Source organism: Lissotriton helveticus, chromosome 1_1 (assembly GCF_964261635.1).
Source record: "Lissotriton helveticus chromosome 1_1, aLisHel1.1, whole genome shotgun sequence".
Classification (NCBI taxonomy): Eukaryota; Metazoa; Chordata; class Amphibia; order Caudata; family Salamandridae; genus Lissotriton; species Lissotriton helveticus.
Window position 1 is genome coordinate 448228077 of NC_136057.1, and position 14989 is coordinate 448243065.

A 14989-nucleotide genomic window follows, 5' to 3' on the forward strand; every position below is an offset into this window, starting at 1 on the left:
CGGGGTTCAGCTCGCTGGGGTTCAGAGCAGGACCCAGGCCAATAGGGCTGGGCTCAAAGAAGTTGTTGTCATCCTCCCCTCCTCAGCACGGCTCTTCAGTCCTTCTTGTCACTTAGAATCTGAAGAGGCAAGGTTCAGAGGTGCCCCTAAATACTAGATTTAGGGGTGTTACAGGGGTGTGTAGGTTGGCACCAATGGGTCCCTTCCCTTGGGTGTCTATACCTCCTAGTATGCCACCCTCAAGTGGGAGGGAGGCATAAGCCTCTTCCTGATTGGAGGCGTCCCCCATCTATGAGGTGGTGGGGACTGAGATGGATGCTTCACCTCGCCTCCTACACAAGAGGGGGGGAGTTGGCAAAAGTGGGCACACCTCCCTTCCTTGCTAGGTTTTCCCACTGGTTCTCGCGCCAAAATTGGGTTCAGGACTGGTGGGAGCCACAGTGCGCTATATCTTGGTTCTCTGCTCTGATGTTTAATTAGTAGTATCATCATTGGATCTTTTATCACTTGAGTGCTCAGTTCTCCAAGTGATGTCCTTATCCTTCCCCTCATGGATACATTTTATACATTACGATATAAGAGCGATACCATTAATTATTTGTAGGAATATTTGAGTAATGCTGGAAGATACAATCATAGGATTCAGACTATAGTAAGATTGTCGCTACGAGTTTAAGCCACGGGTAATGTACAAAATGTATCCATGATTTTTTGTCTTTTATCTCTCCCAGGTATAGACAGTAGTACTTTCTATAACCCATATATGAAGAAGAGCGAATGGGCTCAGTGATGAAGCAGGGTGAGTAAATTTCTTAAGCTACCTCGAAGGTAACTTACTTCGATTTGGTCCTGAAGAAGGCCCACAGACCTGTGACGGCTACCAAGGGCTGAAACATGTCGACCTATTAGGACCTACAATCAGGTGCAGTGGGACATTGACACTTCCGCTACCGTGCCACCAATTCACCATTTTAATCTTGCCCCACCCTTGACAAATAAAAGATTTAACTTCGGACTGGAGGCAATTTTAACCTCACTCTTCACAGCACACCTTCGCACTCACTTTTCACAACTGTCGGAAAACCAGACAGTCAACTCCAGGTGGAGGATAAGGAGAGTACTTGGAGAGCTGAGCACCTTTTCATTTAGGTCACTTGGCCTTCCTTCTTCGCTCCGCCTCAACTTTCTAAAGAAGAGGAGAGACTTCACTGCCTGGACGCAAAATGAATGTTGTCCTTCTACCTTGATCGTACCATGAGTTCGGGGTGGGTGATCAACTGTTGGTTGGGTATGTCGAGGTGAAGAAGCAAAAGGCTGGGCAGAAACTAACCATTTTCCGATGGATAGTGCTCAACATAAATATCTGCTATGCATTGTCTAAAAAGCACCAAGGCTGCGACCACTGGGTTAGCTTGTGGAGTCCCTGTCCTGGACATATGCCAGGCATCAATGTAGACGTCACTACACAAGCTCACCAAACATTACTGTCTTGACAGTCAGGTCCATCATGATGGGCATTTTACCCGTTCGGTCCTGCAGGACTTCTTGGTCTAACTGTTCAAAGTCCCACCTCCGGAGAGGTATATCTTGGGTATCTATTATAAGGTAAGAAATCTGTGGCTCGAAGTCTCTAATCCGATGAAAAAGTGAATTTATTTTCAGTAACTCCTTATCTGGTAGACACTCTATCTAGCGGCATATTCTTTACCGACCCTTCCAGCCTACCTTCTCTGCGAACTGATTTCTGTATAGGGTTTCCCTTTTGAGGCCCTTAGCACTGCACACCAGAGCATCAACATTCTTCGTGGCTCCTCGCTTCTAGCGTGGAACGTTGCGAAAAGAAACTGATGTCAGTGCTTCATGGTGGTGCCTATATAGGCACCTTGCACGTCACATCTGGCACTGACACTGCAGCGGTGCCGGAAATACGCCCACTGCCGCAGTGCAAGGGTACTGCTAGAACATTTCTGGGTCCAGTCTGATGCCTGGGGAATATTCTACGGCAGGGGTCGCCAGCCTTTTCTGTAATAAGACCTACTTATGATCAATGAAAATCATCCTGAGCTACCATTATTAATAGTGTTGGAATCGTGACCACGACAGACGTGTCATTAATTTTGAATGCCTCTATTTTGGGTAGTACATAACAGCCATAGCTGCAAAGTCCCTGGAATCAAGGTCATAATACGTCTCCCCAATTCTGCATAATTTATCACTCCTATATCCGCTATAAACATAACATAGCATCAGTGTAGTGGTAAAATGAAAGTTCACAGTGAAGACTGTCTTGGCGTTGGAATAACATATGTCTATTTTTACCCAACTCAGTAGTTGGTATTGTTGAACGGGATATGTAATTTGAAATGTAACCGCTTTTCTACAAACATCGAACAATGAGTTCTAAAAATACGCACATTTGTATCTCAAATGCGCTTTTCGTTTTGGTATATATATTTAAATTCAGTCAGGCAAAAGCTTCTAATTTAGTAGATTGGCCTGTGCATAAGAGAGCTATTTGCAGGTAGCTGGGGAGCTGCTATTAGCTCTCAAGATACTCGTTGGAGAAGGCTGTTCTAAGGTAAAGAACCTGCAGCTAACAGGGAAGGCTACCAGAGAAGGCGTTACCGAAGGTAAGTAACTGGTTCGACAGCATTATCAAATGTGGGAGGTGCTTAATACCAAATTTGCGTAACATGATTCACCCAGTGCCTCTTTCATCCATCACCAAACAGTGCCTGCCCCTTTATCTCCTTCTTTCTGGTTCCTTTTTTCATCCATGCTATGTTTCTTTGTCACTGTTTTTCCATTTTTGTCATTCTTTCCCCCTTTTGAGTTTTTCTCTCTCTTGCTCTGGGTCATAGTCTGATGAGCTAAAATAAGTGCTGGTTCCCAAAAACGAGTGCCAGTGGGCCCTACCTGCAACCACTGTCTTAAATTAAGCACTGTTTTTTTGCGTATGCCTTAATATGAATAACCATATTGAAATCTAAGTATTCACTTAAGTGACACCACAACAGTAGGTAACCACATTGGTTACCCACTGTTCTGCCACCGCCCTTGTTTTATTTTTGGTGTCACTCAGACCCCTTTATGAAGAAGATCCCCCTTATTCACAATTATCCATCTATAATTCTGTATGCTACAATCTTGTTTACGGAATTAATGGCTGTTGTCCTTTCTTTTCCATGATTATTACGTTTTACTTATTTATCACACAGTGTTCTCCCCTTATTAACGTAACTGTTTCTAAATAATTACTAGACGGTTGTTCAGACGTTACCTTACAAGTGCAGATATGTAAAATACAATAGAGCATTACTTACCTTATAAAATACAGAAAAGTCAGTTGAAGATAAAAATTGAACATAAGATATGGCAGAGAAACTACTAATCACCATCACCATTTTTTAAATCATTTTCAGCAAGTTTTTGCCTCGCCGAGCAAACATCCGATGGACAGCAAAGGAGAGGAATCTAAGATCAGCTACCCCAACATATTCTACATGATCGACAATTTCGAAGAGGTGAGCAAGCCTAAATTGCCCTAATAGTGGGCAGACTTCCTGCTAAAACTGTTAAAATGTTGCAGCAGAACCGAAAAATGTATGGATGCGATAGAACTGGGTCGTGAACATGCATAACTTAGTTACTCCTTTTGGTGGCTTTGTTTTGTAGCAATTCAGCAGTTAAAACACCTCTTGTTCATCTCTTTTTCGTTGAGACTTAATCACAATTTATCTATAAATTGGAGTTACCTGCTGAATCAGAGTACGGGATTTACAGCAACAATGCACTCCTGTCGAATTTTTTACCCCATGGATGTTTCACAAGATTTAATCAGCGGCGGCTCCTCCACTATGGTGGAGGAGCGGCATCCCCGACTCCCCACCTCCCCCCGCCAGCAGAGGCTGACTAAAAATAAAATGATAATAATTTTTATTTTTCATCAGACCGAGTCTCGTGGGCGGGGCCATAGCAATGCAGCAGGGTGAGGGGAGTGTTAGGCACTGTTGTCAGTGTGCATAACAGTTTGACCGGCGTCCAACCCGTCATGCGCACTGACTTCTCTCCAACCCAGCTGCCTTTCTGGGTGGAGAGACCAGCAGGCACAGGCTCCCAGCTCCAGATGGAGTGTAAAACCAGTGCACTCGCCTAATCCCGACGCTCTCCTGGTGAGAGTAGAGTCTGGATTAGCCGAAGGGAACTGTGGGAGCCTGTGCCCAGAAGAGCTGCGAGTAGTGGAGCGCCGAGCGTCAGGAAGTGTTTTTTTTTCTTTGTTTGCTTTTTACTACCTCCCCCCGCCCCCACCACCACCAGCACCATTTTTATCGGACCCCAGCTGCTACTGAATTTAATCTGATGAAATGTGAGGAAGAAAAATGGCAGATTAGTGAAAAAGAAATCGCAAAACCAGAAGCACAGATTCCTGAGGTACATTCCTATTTTCTTACCAAAACTCTGAATATAGTGGTATTAATACACCTTTGAATTACTGAGCTGTCCTTTATTGTAAATTCTTCCTGGTGCAGGAATACTACATCTGTAAAACGGTTTCTTCCAGACTTCAACATTGCTGCCCTTGTACACTTGCATATGGATGGATGATGCTAATTCCCTGCGGCATGGCCTTCCAGTCTCCACACTGATCCTCCTCAGGGACATCCTACAAGCCGCAGCACGTCGCATCCAGGGCCTGAACTAATATGATTACATCCAGAAAAGCTCACCATCTCTGGTAGTTCTGCACGCACCCGCAGCCAGGACACCGTCAGACTGCAGACTAAGACATGTATTTCCATCTATGCTCCCACATTACTTCTCACATCAGTAATGCTTATCTGCTATGTTATACATGGTCACCAGATATGGGGGTAATACTGCATAAGCTATTCAAATATGAATTACACTTCTGGACCACAATAGAGACATGGACCCCTTAAAGCAGATGTTCATTAAGGTGTGATTTTAGCTTATAGACTTGCAGGCCATGTGGTGGTGAAGGCTGTTGGGTATTAAGATAAGGTAACCTGATGGCATTAATGTGTTTCTTTCAACTCGGGCACCTTGGGTTTTCCACAAATGGGGCCAATCAATTGGATAGTTCATGCTTGGATGTGTGACAGGCTTTTATGCATGATTAGTCCTTGGATTACCTAATTATTATTTCATAGCTTACTTTACAACAACATGTTGTTTGGATACTTTGGGTAACCAAGAAAGTGCCTTATTAACAAAGGCAACTAATGGGTATTATGAATCTCCAATTATCGAGATTATCTGTAGGAAAAGGTGAAATAAATGAAGCATTTTAATAGGATTTACCAAGCTTGAGGAAGAGGACGTGAGATGTTATTAAAAACAATGAGGCATGTAAACTATGCATATCTTTCTAATCACTGTCTCCATGCTGCAGCATTGAGAAGTGGCACAACAAAGACAAATTATGCCACTGGTAGTATGGGAGAGCCTGAGCAGGAGGCAGCATCTTCACTTATTGTGTTATTAAACCGTTGATGAGAGCTAACTTGATGGAGCAAGATATGATTGCCAAAACAGCAACAGTACCGAATGGCACAAACATAGCGGTAGCAAGACACAGCAACAATATAAGAACAATAATCTAGGAAAATCCCCGATTTATGATATTACAATGAGACGGTACAATTGGCAAGTTCAAAGCCTGACGAGAACCTGGGACATCATATGTTCAGTTGGCTTAATGTGGGAGAGGCTGAAAGGGGTCACTGGAGTCCAGTCGGCGGCCTGAGTATGGCCTCTAGCGAGTGAAGAAGACTGAAAGGTCATGGCTTCTCAAGCTGATTGAGCTCAGAAGGAGGAGGTTTCGTTGCCCACAGCTGCCATGAGTAGCCTGACCCAGCGGGCGAAGATAGAACAAGAAAAGTAATTGTGAGGACTCTTAGAGAAACAAGATCTGAGTAGGAATGACCGTAGCAGAGAAAGCATGACTTATGCTGCTGAAGGGCTCGATAGTGCCACAGGTTTAGAAAGATAGTAGTGATGGTTGCCGCTAGGCACCTCGTGAAGTGCGTTAATGACCTTAAGGAAAGGAAGGGTGCTGATAAGGTGGGCTTCGGTTCACCCCTGATGAGGGACAGCTTTTTGTCTGGTAGTTTGAGTGGACAAGAGACAATGTCCACAGTTAAACTGAGGAAGAAGGGGTGCTAGAAGATTTTCAGAATGTACATGTAAATTCCAGATTGTGAGACTGTAGGAACGAGGTTCAGTGAAAGAGTGTTTGCAGGCTGGTGCATGAGAATGGTATCGTTGAGGCAAGTAATGAGTGTAACGCGCTGGCCCTTAAATGGGCACCTATTGCACGGGGTCCTTTGTGAAGCAACAAGGTGAGAAAGACGGACCAAAGGGAAGCAGCGGAACAGCCACGTCTACTGCGGTACTCCAGACTCAGCTGATGGTCTGAGCAGATTGAGACTGAAAAATAGGCATCCTTGAAATCACACCTGACTAACCAGTCCGTGGGAAGAAGGGTGTACCATCCATACAAGACCCAGTGATCTCGAGTTTGAAGGTTGATGACTGGTAAAGGCCCTTCTCCTTTTTAGGTTTTGCCTGGCGAAAAGGTGCGCTCTGCGCATCTTTTTCGCGCAGGCGAAAACCTGATGAGAACTGTAGTGGGGTTTGGGTCGGCCCTCGTCATTCATTGGCTGGCTCCATAAATGGAGCCTAGCCATTGGACGAGGGGCCTGTCCGTCAATGCCGGACCAGATTCGGGGGCGTTCCCGAGATTCTTTGGCTTTTGCCGACGTCACGCTACGTCAGCCGAAAGCCGATTCTCGGGAACGCCCCCGAATCTGGGTCTGCATTGAGCCTACACCCACCTTCCTGCCGAAGGAAGCAGCCGTCCGTCTACAGCAAGGGCCGCGCTGGGATTGGCCCAGCCGGCCGAGCCTCCGCCGTGTCATCGGGAGGAGGAGTGGCTTTATTTTGAAGTGGTTCCGACGGTATGTATGCTGCTGTGTTTTTTTTTTTAGGTAAGCCATCTGCTTTATTTTGCTAATGTAATGTTTCTCCCTCTCTTTTCCAGGTCCAGCATGGCCCGTGTCTTCTACCTGCAGCTGTGTGCACCGCTGTGCAGGAAGTGGTTCCGACGGTATGTATGCTGCTGTGTTTTTATCTTTGAGGTAAGCCATCTGCTTTATTTTGCTAATGTAATTTTTTTCCCTCTCTTTTCCAGGTCCAGCATGGCCCGTGTCTTCTACCTGCAGCTGTGTGCTCCGCTGTGCAGGAAGTGGTTCCGACGGTATGTATGCTGCTGTGTTTTTATCTTTGAGGTAAGCCATCTGCTTTATTTTGCTAATGTAATGTTTCTCCCTCTCTTTTCCAGGTCCAGCATGGCCCGTGTCTTCTACCTGCAGCTGTGTGCTCCGCTGTGCAGGAAGTGGTTCCGACAGTATGTATGCTGCTGTGTTTTTATCTTTGAGGTAAGCCATCTGCTTTATTTTGCTAATGTAATGTTTCTCCCTCTCTTTTCCAGGTCCAGCATGGCCCGTGTCTTCTACCTGCAGCTGTGTGCTCCGCTGTGCAGGAAGTGGTTCCGACGGTATGTATGCTGTATGTATGAGCGAAGTAATGGCAGTCGGATGACTTAAGCTCTTCAGTCGAAAGAGGAGAGGACTGGAGTTAAAGCAGTAAATAGCATTCTTAAACTATCCAAAGTAGGCCTAAAAATTAATGGATACCAGTGGCAAGCCGTCAGAGGATGCTAGTTGACAGCTTGTGAACATTCTTGTTGGACCCTGAACATCATACACTCTAGTACCAGGCATCCCATCTCCGTACTTGTATATACATAAACCAAGATTTTGAAAGTGGTGTTGATTTTAGTGGACCACATATCAGAATTTATGCCTTCTTCCATCTGTGCTGTGTCCCACCTACACTGGAGCTGTCGGGGCATTTATCCCTTCCTCAGGAAACAACCACCCAGCCCCTATCCCTTTCGAGCCCCTTCATTAGCACAGGTGTTGAACATAAAAAGGTTCCTCCAGTAAAGCGTCCTGCGGAGAGTGCTGTCTCCTAGCGTACTCTCGTTCCTGCAAGTCAAGCGACGCCTCGCGGTCCCCGCTCCGCGGGAACCGCTCGCAGGCTGAGGACTTTTGCTTGCCATCATCTCTGGACTTCCCTAAGTGCAAGGAGCACTAACGCGACCTGTGTGAGGCTGCAGCTGGACCCCAAGGCGTGAGGCGGGACTGCGAGGACCAGCGTGCAGCGCGGCGCTGATCGGCCGCAGCTGGTCCTCTTCCCGCCCCCTCCACCTGCTCTTCCTATAACATCGTTCAGAGCAACGCGGGACGCGCGCGGGGCAACGGCCGGGGCGAAGACCGGGCAAAGAGCGGGCCGTTTAAGGCCGTTCAAGGACGGCAGAGGACGGCCCAGGCCCTGAATCCCTGTCTCATCGCCCTGAAATCACCATCCAGGTAGGCCGTTTGTCATTTAACCTTCCTTGAGGCCACTGCCATTCAATACCTGGTATAGCATTCTCATCTTTAACGCCAACCATGCGGCACAAAACAAGAAGCTGTACCAAAAAAGCTACGGAGGTAGCGCAAGTGACTGGTCCCATTGACCTCTTCATCTCACGGGTAAATGAGACAATTGACAAGAGCATTGTACTCCTAGAGAAAAGAGTCTCCCTGGACCTCATGAATGCCAAGCGTTCTTCCCTGGGCTCCCTTGCAAATGCAAAATCACCCTTTCAGCAAGCTTTGAACAATTGCTCTTTGCCCTTGCCCTTGACCACTATAGGCACTGTTACAGTACCGAGTGCTGTCGATTTGTCCGTTACCTGTTCGGAGTCGGACCCGTCCTTTGTGGATCTGGAGGCGACCCCAGATCTAGAAGCCTGTCGGACACCTAGAGAGGCGGAGCCGGGTCTGGATGGGTTAACTGCCAAGTCGACCCCTCACGTGCCTAGTGATTCCAGGGGAAAGGTTGCTTTTATCCCCATAAAAGTAGCGACTAAGTCCAAAACTAAGGAGTCTAAACCCAAGGAGAAGACTAAAGCCAAAGTTAGTAACCACAATTTGGTAACACCTATTCCACACACAGCGCCTGGCATCCCATGTTGGGTCGAAAACATGGTCACGGACCTTAAGCACGATCTTGAAGCTACAATTGCGGCCCAAATCAAACCCTTGATTTCTAAACTTGATAGGCTAACATCGCTCATTAATACTAAATGGCCCAACAAAATTAATGAGCTTGGGCCTGTCCAGCAACAAGGGCATAGAGAACCACCACCCAATCCCCAACCGTCAGCTAAGTTCACTAAGCCCACAACTGATAAAGCGAACATCTTCCCATCTTCCAAGGATCAAGCTGCATCACACTCTCTCCATCCAGGGAACAACCCTGCTCAACCGCCACCTATTCCCAATACAAAAGCGGTGAGCAATCTTTCATCCGTGCAGCAATTAGCCGTTGGTACCAAATCTAACACCTCTCAAACCATGGATCCCAAAAGGAAACCTACGAATACCCTAGCCTCTGACTCTACCAATAACTCTGAAGCTCCTAAGCCAAGGCAGTCCCGCTATAAGTCTATTAGTCTGCCACCAGAAGTTTCTCCTTTTGTGGTTGTGTTAACTGCTGTCCCCCCACTGAAGGAAGGAGTTAAAGAGACCTACGTAGAGTTAAGAAACAAATGTGCCCAGTGGCTCCAAATACACAAACCACTGCCCAGCAGCATGAGCGGGGATATTCTTACTGTACGTAGAGGGGATTGGGTGGGTAGGAGTAAGAAAACAATACCAGGGGATGTAATTACTGTTAATTTTAGGGATGTGGGGGCTGCGACTTTCATCTGTAATGCACCTAACAGCGGTCCTGCCACCCAGATCAAACCACTCCCCTTGTCTTACTTCCTCCCCAACTCGACAAGACCCAACTTCCACCGGCCAATCATTCCAAGTAACCAAGGGCCTGTACGTCCCCCTCAATATGCCCCTAACCATTGGCAACAGCCGCTTAACTTCCCACCTTTTGTCCCGCACCATGTTGGCCCCCAGTGGCAACAACCTCTCCACCCCTTACCACCTTTTTTCCATTCTACTCAGCAGTGGCAGCAACTTCCTCAGCAACCACTCATTGCCAATCACCATTGGCAACAGCCATGGCAGGATCCGTCTCCATCCCTGTCCTTTAACCCCTCCTATACACAGTTTGCCCATCCAAATAGGTACTGTGCATTGGATGAGGTTGATTGACTTTTTCCTAAGGGAGGCTTAGATACTAACCTCCCTCATGCAAATATCGACATGAAGGATGCAGCGCTGGGTACATTTCTCCCTACAAACTCAGAGGTGTCACCGGCTACACTAATTAGGGATAGTGCAGATTCATCTAACCCCCACTGTACTGTGATTCCAGACGGAAGCTCAGCACATGGCGAGTTAAAAATCCTTAGCTGGAACCTTGCTGGGATCTCAAGGAAACTAGGCCTCCCGGAGTGGAATGCCCTGGTTGATGCCCACAAAATCTGTATATTTCAAGAGACATGGGCCATGGAGCCACTGCACCGGGTGGGGTTTGTCACTTTCTTTACACCAGCAGTAAAATTCAAGGCAGGGAAGGGACGGCCATCGGGGGGGCTTATTATTTGGATAAGTATCCTGCTTAATTGCAGAATATTTACTAAGAAGGCAGGAACCCCGGATATTCTTGGTGTCTCCCTACTGGGTCTACGGGGAAGCATAACTGTTGACCTCTACAATGTCTATATCAGGGGAACAAAAAATGGGCGTATTTCACCCACAATGATGGAGCTTGAGGCTCGGTTGGGAGAGCAGAGCGGACTTGGACGTATTCTTGTAGCAGGGGATTTTAATTGTACATATGAACCCCTCCCTCTAGAAGGAATTCCAGATTTAGGAGAAGAGGACAATAGATGGGGTATCCCTACCCTCTCTATCCCACCCATCAAGCGCTGGACTCGCAGTGCAATCCATCTAAATGCACTCACATTGGAGTTTGGATTAAGAGCTGCTAATGGTCGCACTCGATCTGACCTCCTGGGTGCTCCCACATTCAACAGAGTTGGCCAATGCACACGGATTGACTATATTCTGCTGGATAGGGGCCTCTGGAGCCATGTTAATGACATGGTTATTACCAACACTATAGAGAGCGACCATAACCCACTCTCCTTATCCTTAAAAAATCCTTGGCACATTGAAGTACTGCCAGTCTCTCTTGGCCGCCCACAGGGGATTACTGTCGCCACTTGTGGCAGGCGTCTAAAGTGGAGCAAGTTTATGTGCAACACCGACAAACTATCCACAATAGACGAAGTGGTTAAGGGCACGCAAGCCGAAATTGGCTCTATTGATCTAACTATAGCAGCAGACAAGGTCACCGCTATTTTTGAAGCTGCTGTAAAAAATATTGGGGACCTCTTTTGGGTACAATTGCCACCAGGGAAACAGAAACCTAAACCTAAAGGCAAACACGATTGGTATTCGGCAATATGCAGGAAGGCCAAATCACGCTTAATAGAGGCAGTCAAAGGGAAGTCTCCCCCACAAATCCAAATTGCCAGAAGAGACCATAAAAAGGCCTTACAGGTAGCTAAAAGGGAGTGGGAGGATACCTACTGGCTAACCCTTAAGGAAGCCAGTATGAAAAAAGACTCTAAATCCTTCTGGGACACCATAAGGGCACGAAACAGACCGGACAGCGACCTTGTAACCTGCAACATTCCGAGCCAGGTATGGGAGGCTCATTTTTCTAAACTTTATTCCTGCCGTAACGACATGAATGGAAGAGGGTCAGTCCAATCCTCTCCTTACACTGATTATATTCTTCTCCCTAGTGATCCTGACTTTACACTGAAGGAAGTAGAATATGCTATTAACTCCATCATTCCACAAAAAGCTGCAGGACCAGATGGCATCCCCGGGGACCTGCTAAAATCCGATGGTGTTAATTGGGGTAAATTAATCCACTCCCTCCTTCTTGCCATCTGTAGGGGTGCCCCCATTCCCGTGTCATGGAAGGGGGCAGAGGTGGTTCCCATCCACAAGAAAGGCCCTAGGGATGATCCGTCTAATTATAGGCCGATTAGCTTACTAGATGTAAGCCAAAAAGTTGTCGGTAAAGTCATTCTACTGAGGATACTTAACTGGGTAGATGAAAACAAAATACTTACCGATTTTCAGGCCGGTTTTAGAGTAGGCACAGGAACGATAGAGCAGGCCTTTAGGCTTATGATGATCTACTGGAAGATGGTAGTGATAGGCAAGGGCAGTCTTTATCTCGCATTCATCGATTTAAAGACTGCCTTTGACCTTGTCCCCAGGGATTTGCTATGGAAGGTTCTGGCCAACATGGGGCTCCCACAGTATCTACTATCCCTACTAGTCAGGCTCCATCAGGACAGCTTTGCCCAAATCAGGTGGGGCTTTGGAGGGGAGAAAACGGGCTGTATTCCGGTCGAGAGAGGGGTCCGCCAGGGATGTGTTCTGGCTCCCACCCTTTTCTCCTTGTACATAAATGGGGTGGTTGAGCACTTACTTAAATCTCCATCCGACGAACCATCCCTGGGGGGGGTACGCATACCGACCCTCCTCTTCGCGGACGACACGCTCCTAATCTCCAAAACCCCAATGGGACTACAGAAACTCTTGGACAATTTCCAATCCTTTTGCACTGACCGAGGCTTGGTTATAAACACCAATAAAACAAAATACCTCGTTCTTAATCCCCCTAAACAGCAAGTGCGTCCCCCTATTTTAAACACCGAGTCCCTGGAAAGGGTAAAAGAATTTGATTATTTAGGGATACGCATTTCAGACAAAATGGATTGGACTCCCCATCTAGATAAGATGCTGCTGAACCATAAAAGGATCACAGGTGCCCTATTAAGGGAGCAACGTTCCAGTTCGTTCAAACCAATAGGAACAGTCCTAGAGATCTACGCTGCCAAGGGTGTCAGCTCTGCACTTTATGGAGCTGAACTTTGGGGCTTTGCATCTTCATAAGCTTTACAAAAATCTGAGAATAATTTCTGTAGACAAATAATGTCCCTCCCTCAAAGCACCCCACTTTTGCCCTTATTTATGGACCTTGGCTGTACCCAGATTGGCGAAATTGCGAAATTTCGTCCTCTCCTATTATGGGCCCGTATTTGGCGGGTAGAGGAACTCAGTGCCTACGCCAGAGGTCTGGAAGAAATAATGGCGTCACCACACTGGGCCAGAGTCAAATGGCTAACAGATATGAAAACCTTATTGTTGAATTTGGGCCTATTGGATTCCTGGTCAAGCAGAACCTCTCCTCCAAAACAAGTACTTAAAAATCTTTATCGGGATTGGATTTGCTCCCAAAGGCATTCCAGCATATCCATTGGCAGGCTTACAGAGGACTTTTTGATGTTTAAAGACTGTCCCAGGCGAGAACCCTACCTAGACATAATCGGGAAACCGTTTGCCCGGTCCTTGTATTTTAAATTTAGAACGGGTACTTTGCCATTGAACACTTTCACCAAAACATGGAAATCCTGTACAGACAAAACTGACTTGTGTCCATCATGTTTAGCCCACCCAGAGACATTAGCCCATTTCTTATTTGTCTGCAAGGAATATGCCAATCCACGAAGGGCGTGGCTGAAGAACTTGTGCCGGCAACTGGGAACTAGGAGCCATGATGTGGCAATTAGGATACTTGTTTCGGATAGCTATGTACCCTATGCCTGTGCCCTAGCAAAATTTTTATTCTGGGCTTGGGCTATTCGAGCCAGAAAGCTTAAATACTCTGTTTAATTTCTTTTTAAACAATATTAATTCTAGTAAATGTTATACTCTTTGTTATTAACTGGATATGTGCTGCTAATTTTATTATTAACTACCAATTCTTTTTAACTTGCTTTTATGATAATGACATTTTATCGAAATAAAGCTTTTTGACTTTGACTTTGGTATGTATGCTGCTGTGTTTTTATCTTTGAGGTAAGCCATCTGCTTTATTTTGCTAATGTAATGTTTCTTCCTCTCTTTTACAGGTCCAGCATGGCCCGTGTCTTCTACCTGCAGCTGTGTGCACCGCTGTGCAGGAAGTGGTTCCGACGGTATGTATGCTGCTGTGTTTTTATCTTTGAGGTAAGCCATCTGCTTTATTTTGCTAATGTAATGTTTCTCCCTCTCTTTTCCAGGTCCAGCATGGCCCGTGTCTTCTACCTGCAGCTGTGTGCACCGCTGTGCAGGAAGTGGTTCCGACGGTATGTATGCTGCTTTGTTTTTATCTTTGAGGTAAGCCATCTGCTTTATTTTGCTAATGTAATGTTTCTTCCTCTCTTTTCCAGGTCCAGCATGGCCCGTGTCTTCTACCTGCAGCTGTGTGCACCGCTGTGCAGGAAGTGGTTCCGACGGTATGTATGCTGCTTTGTTTTTATCTTTGAGGTAAGCCATCTGCTTTATTTTGCTAATGTAATGTTTCTTCCTCTCTTTTACAGGTCCAGCATGGCCCGTGTCTTCTACCTGCAGCTGTGTGCACCGCTGTGCAGGAAGTGGTTCCGACGGTATGCATGCTGCTGTCTTTTATCTTTGAGGTAAGCCATCTGCTTTATTTTGCTAATGTAATGTTTCTCCCTCTCTTTTCCAGGTCCAGCATGGCCCGTGTCTTCTACCTGCAGCTGTGTGCACCGCTGTGCAGGAAGTGGTTCCGACGGTATGTATGCTGCTGTGTTTTTATCTTTGAGGTAAGCCATCTGCTTTATTTTGCTAATGTAATTTTTTTCCCTCTCTTTTCCAGGTCCAGCATGGCCCGTGTCTTCTACCTGCAGCTGTGTGCTCCGCTGTGCAGGAAGTGGTTCCGACGGTATGTATGCTGCTGTGTTTTTATCTTTGAGGTAAGCCATCTGCTTTATTTTGCTAATGTAATGTTTCTCCCTCTCTTTTCCAGGTCCAGCATGGCCCGTGTCTTCTACCTGCAGCTGTGTGCTCCGCTGTGCAGGAAG

The 14989-nt window shown here is 46.5% G+C and overlaps 1 protein-coding gene across 1 annotated transcript in view; it reads left to right on the plus strand.

Moving 5' to 3' along the window:
* The window catches only part of KIAA0930 (KIAA0930 ortholog), a 645174-nt gene that overhangs the window by 470969 nt on the left and 159216 nt on the right, over positions 1 to 14989 (plus strand). The window contains exon 5 of the mRNA XM_078673838.1: positions 3423 to 3524. Coding sequence (XP_078529964.1) covers positions 3423 to 3524 — 102 coding nt within the window. The remainder of the gene's footprint in view (positions 1 to 3422; positions 3525 to 14989) is intronic.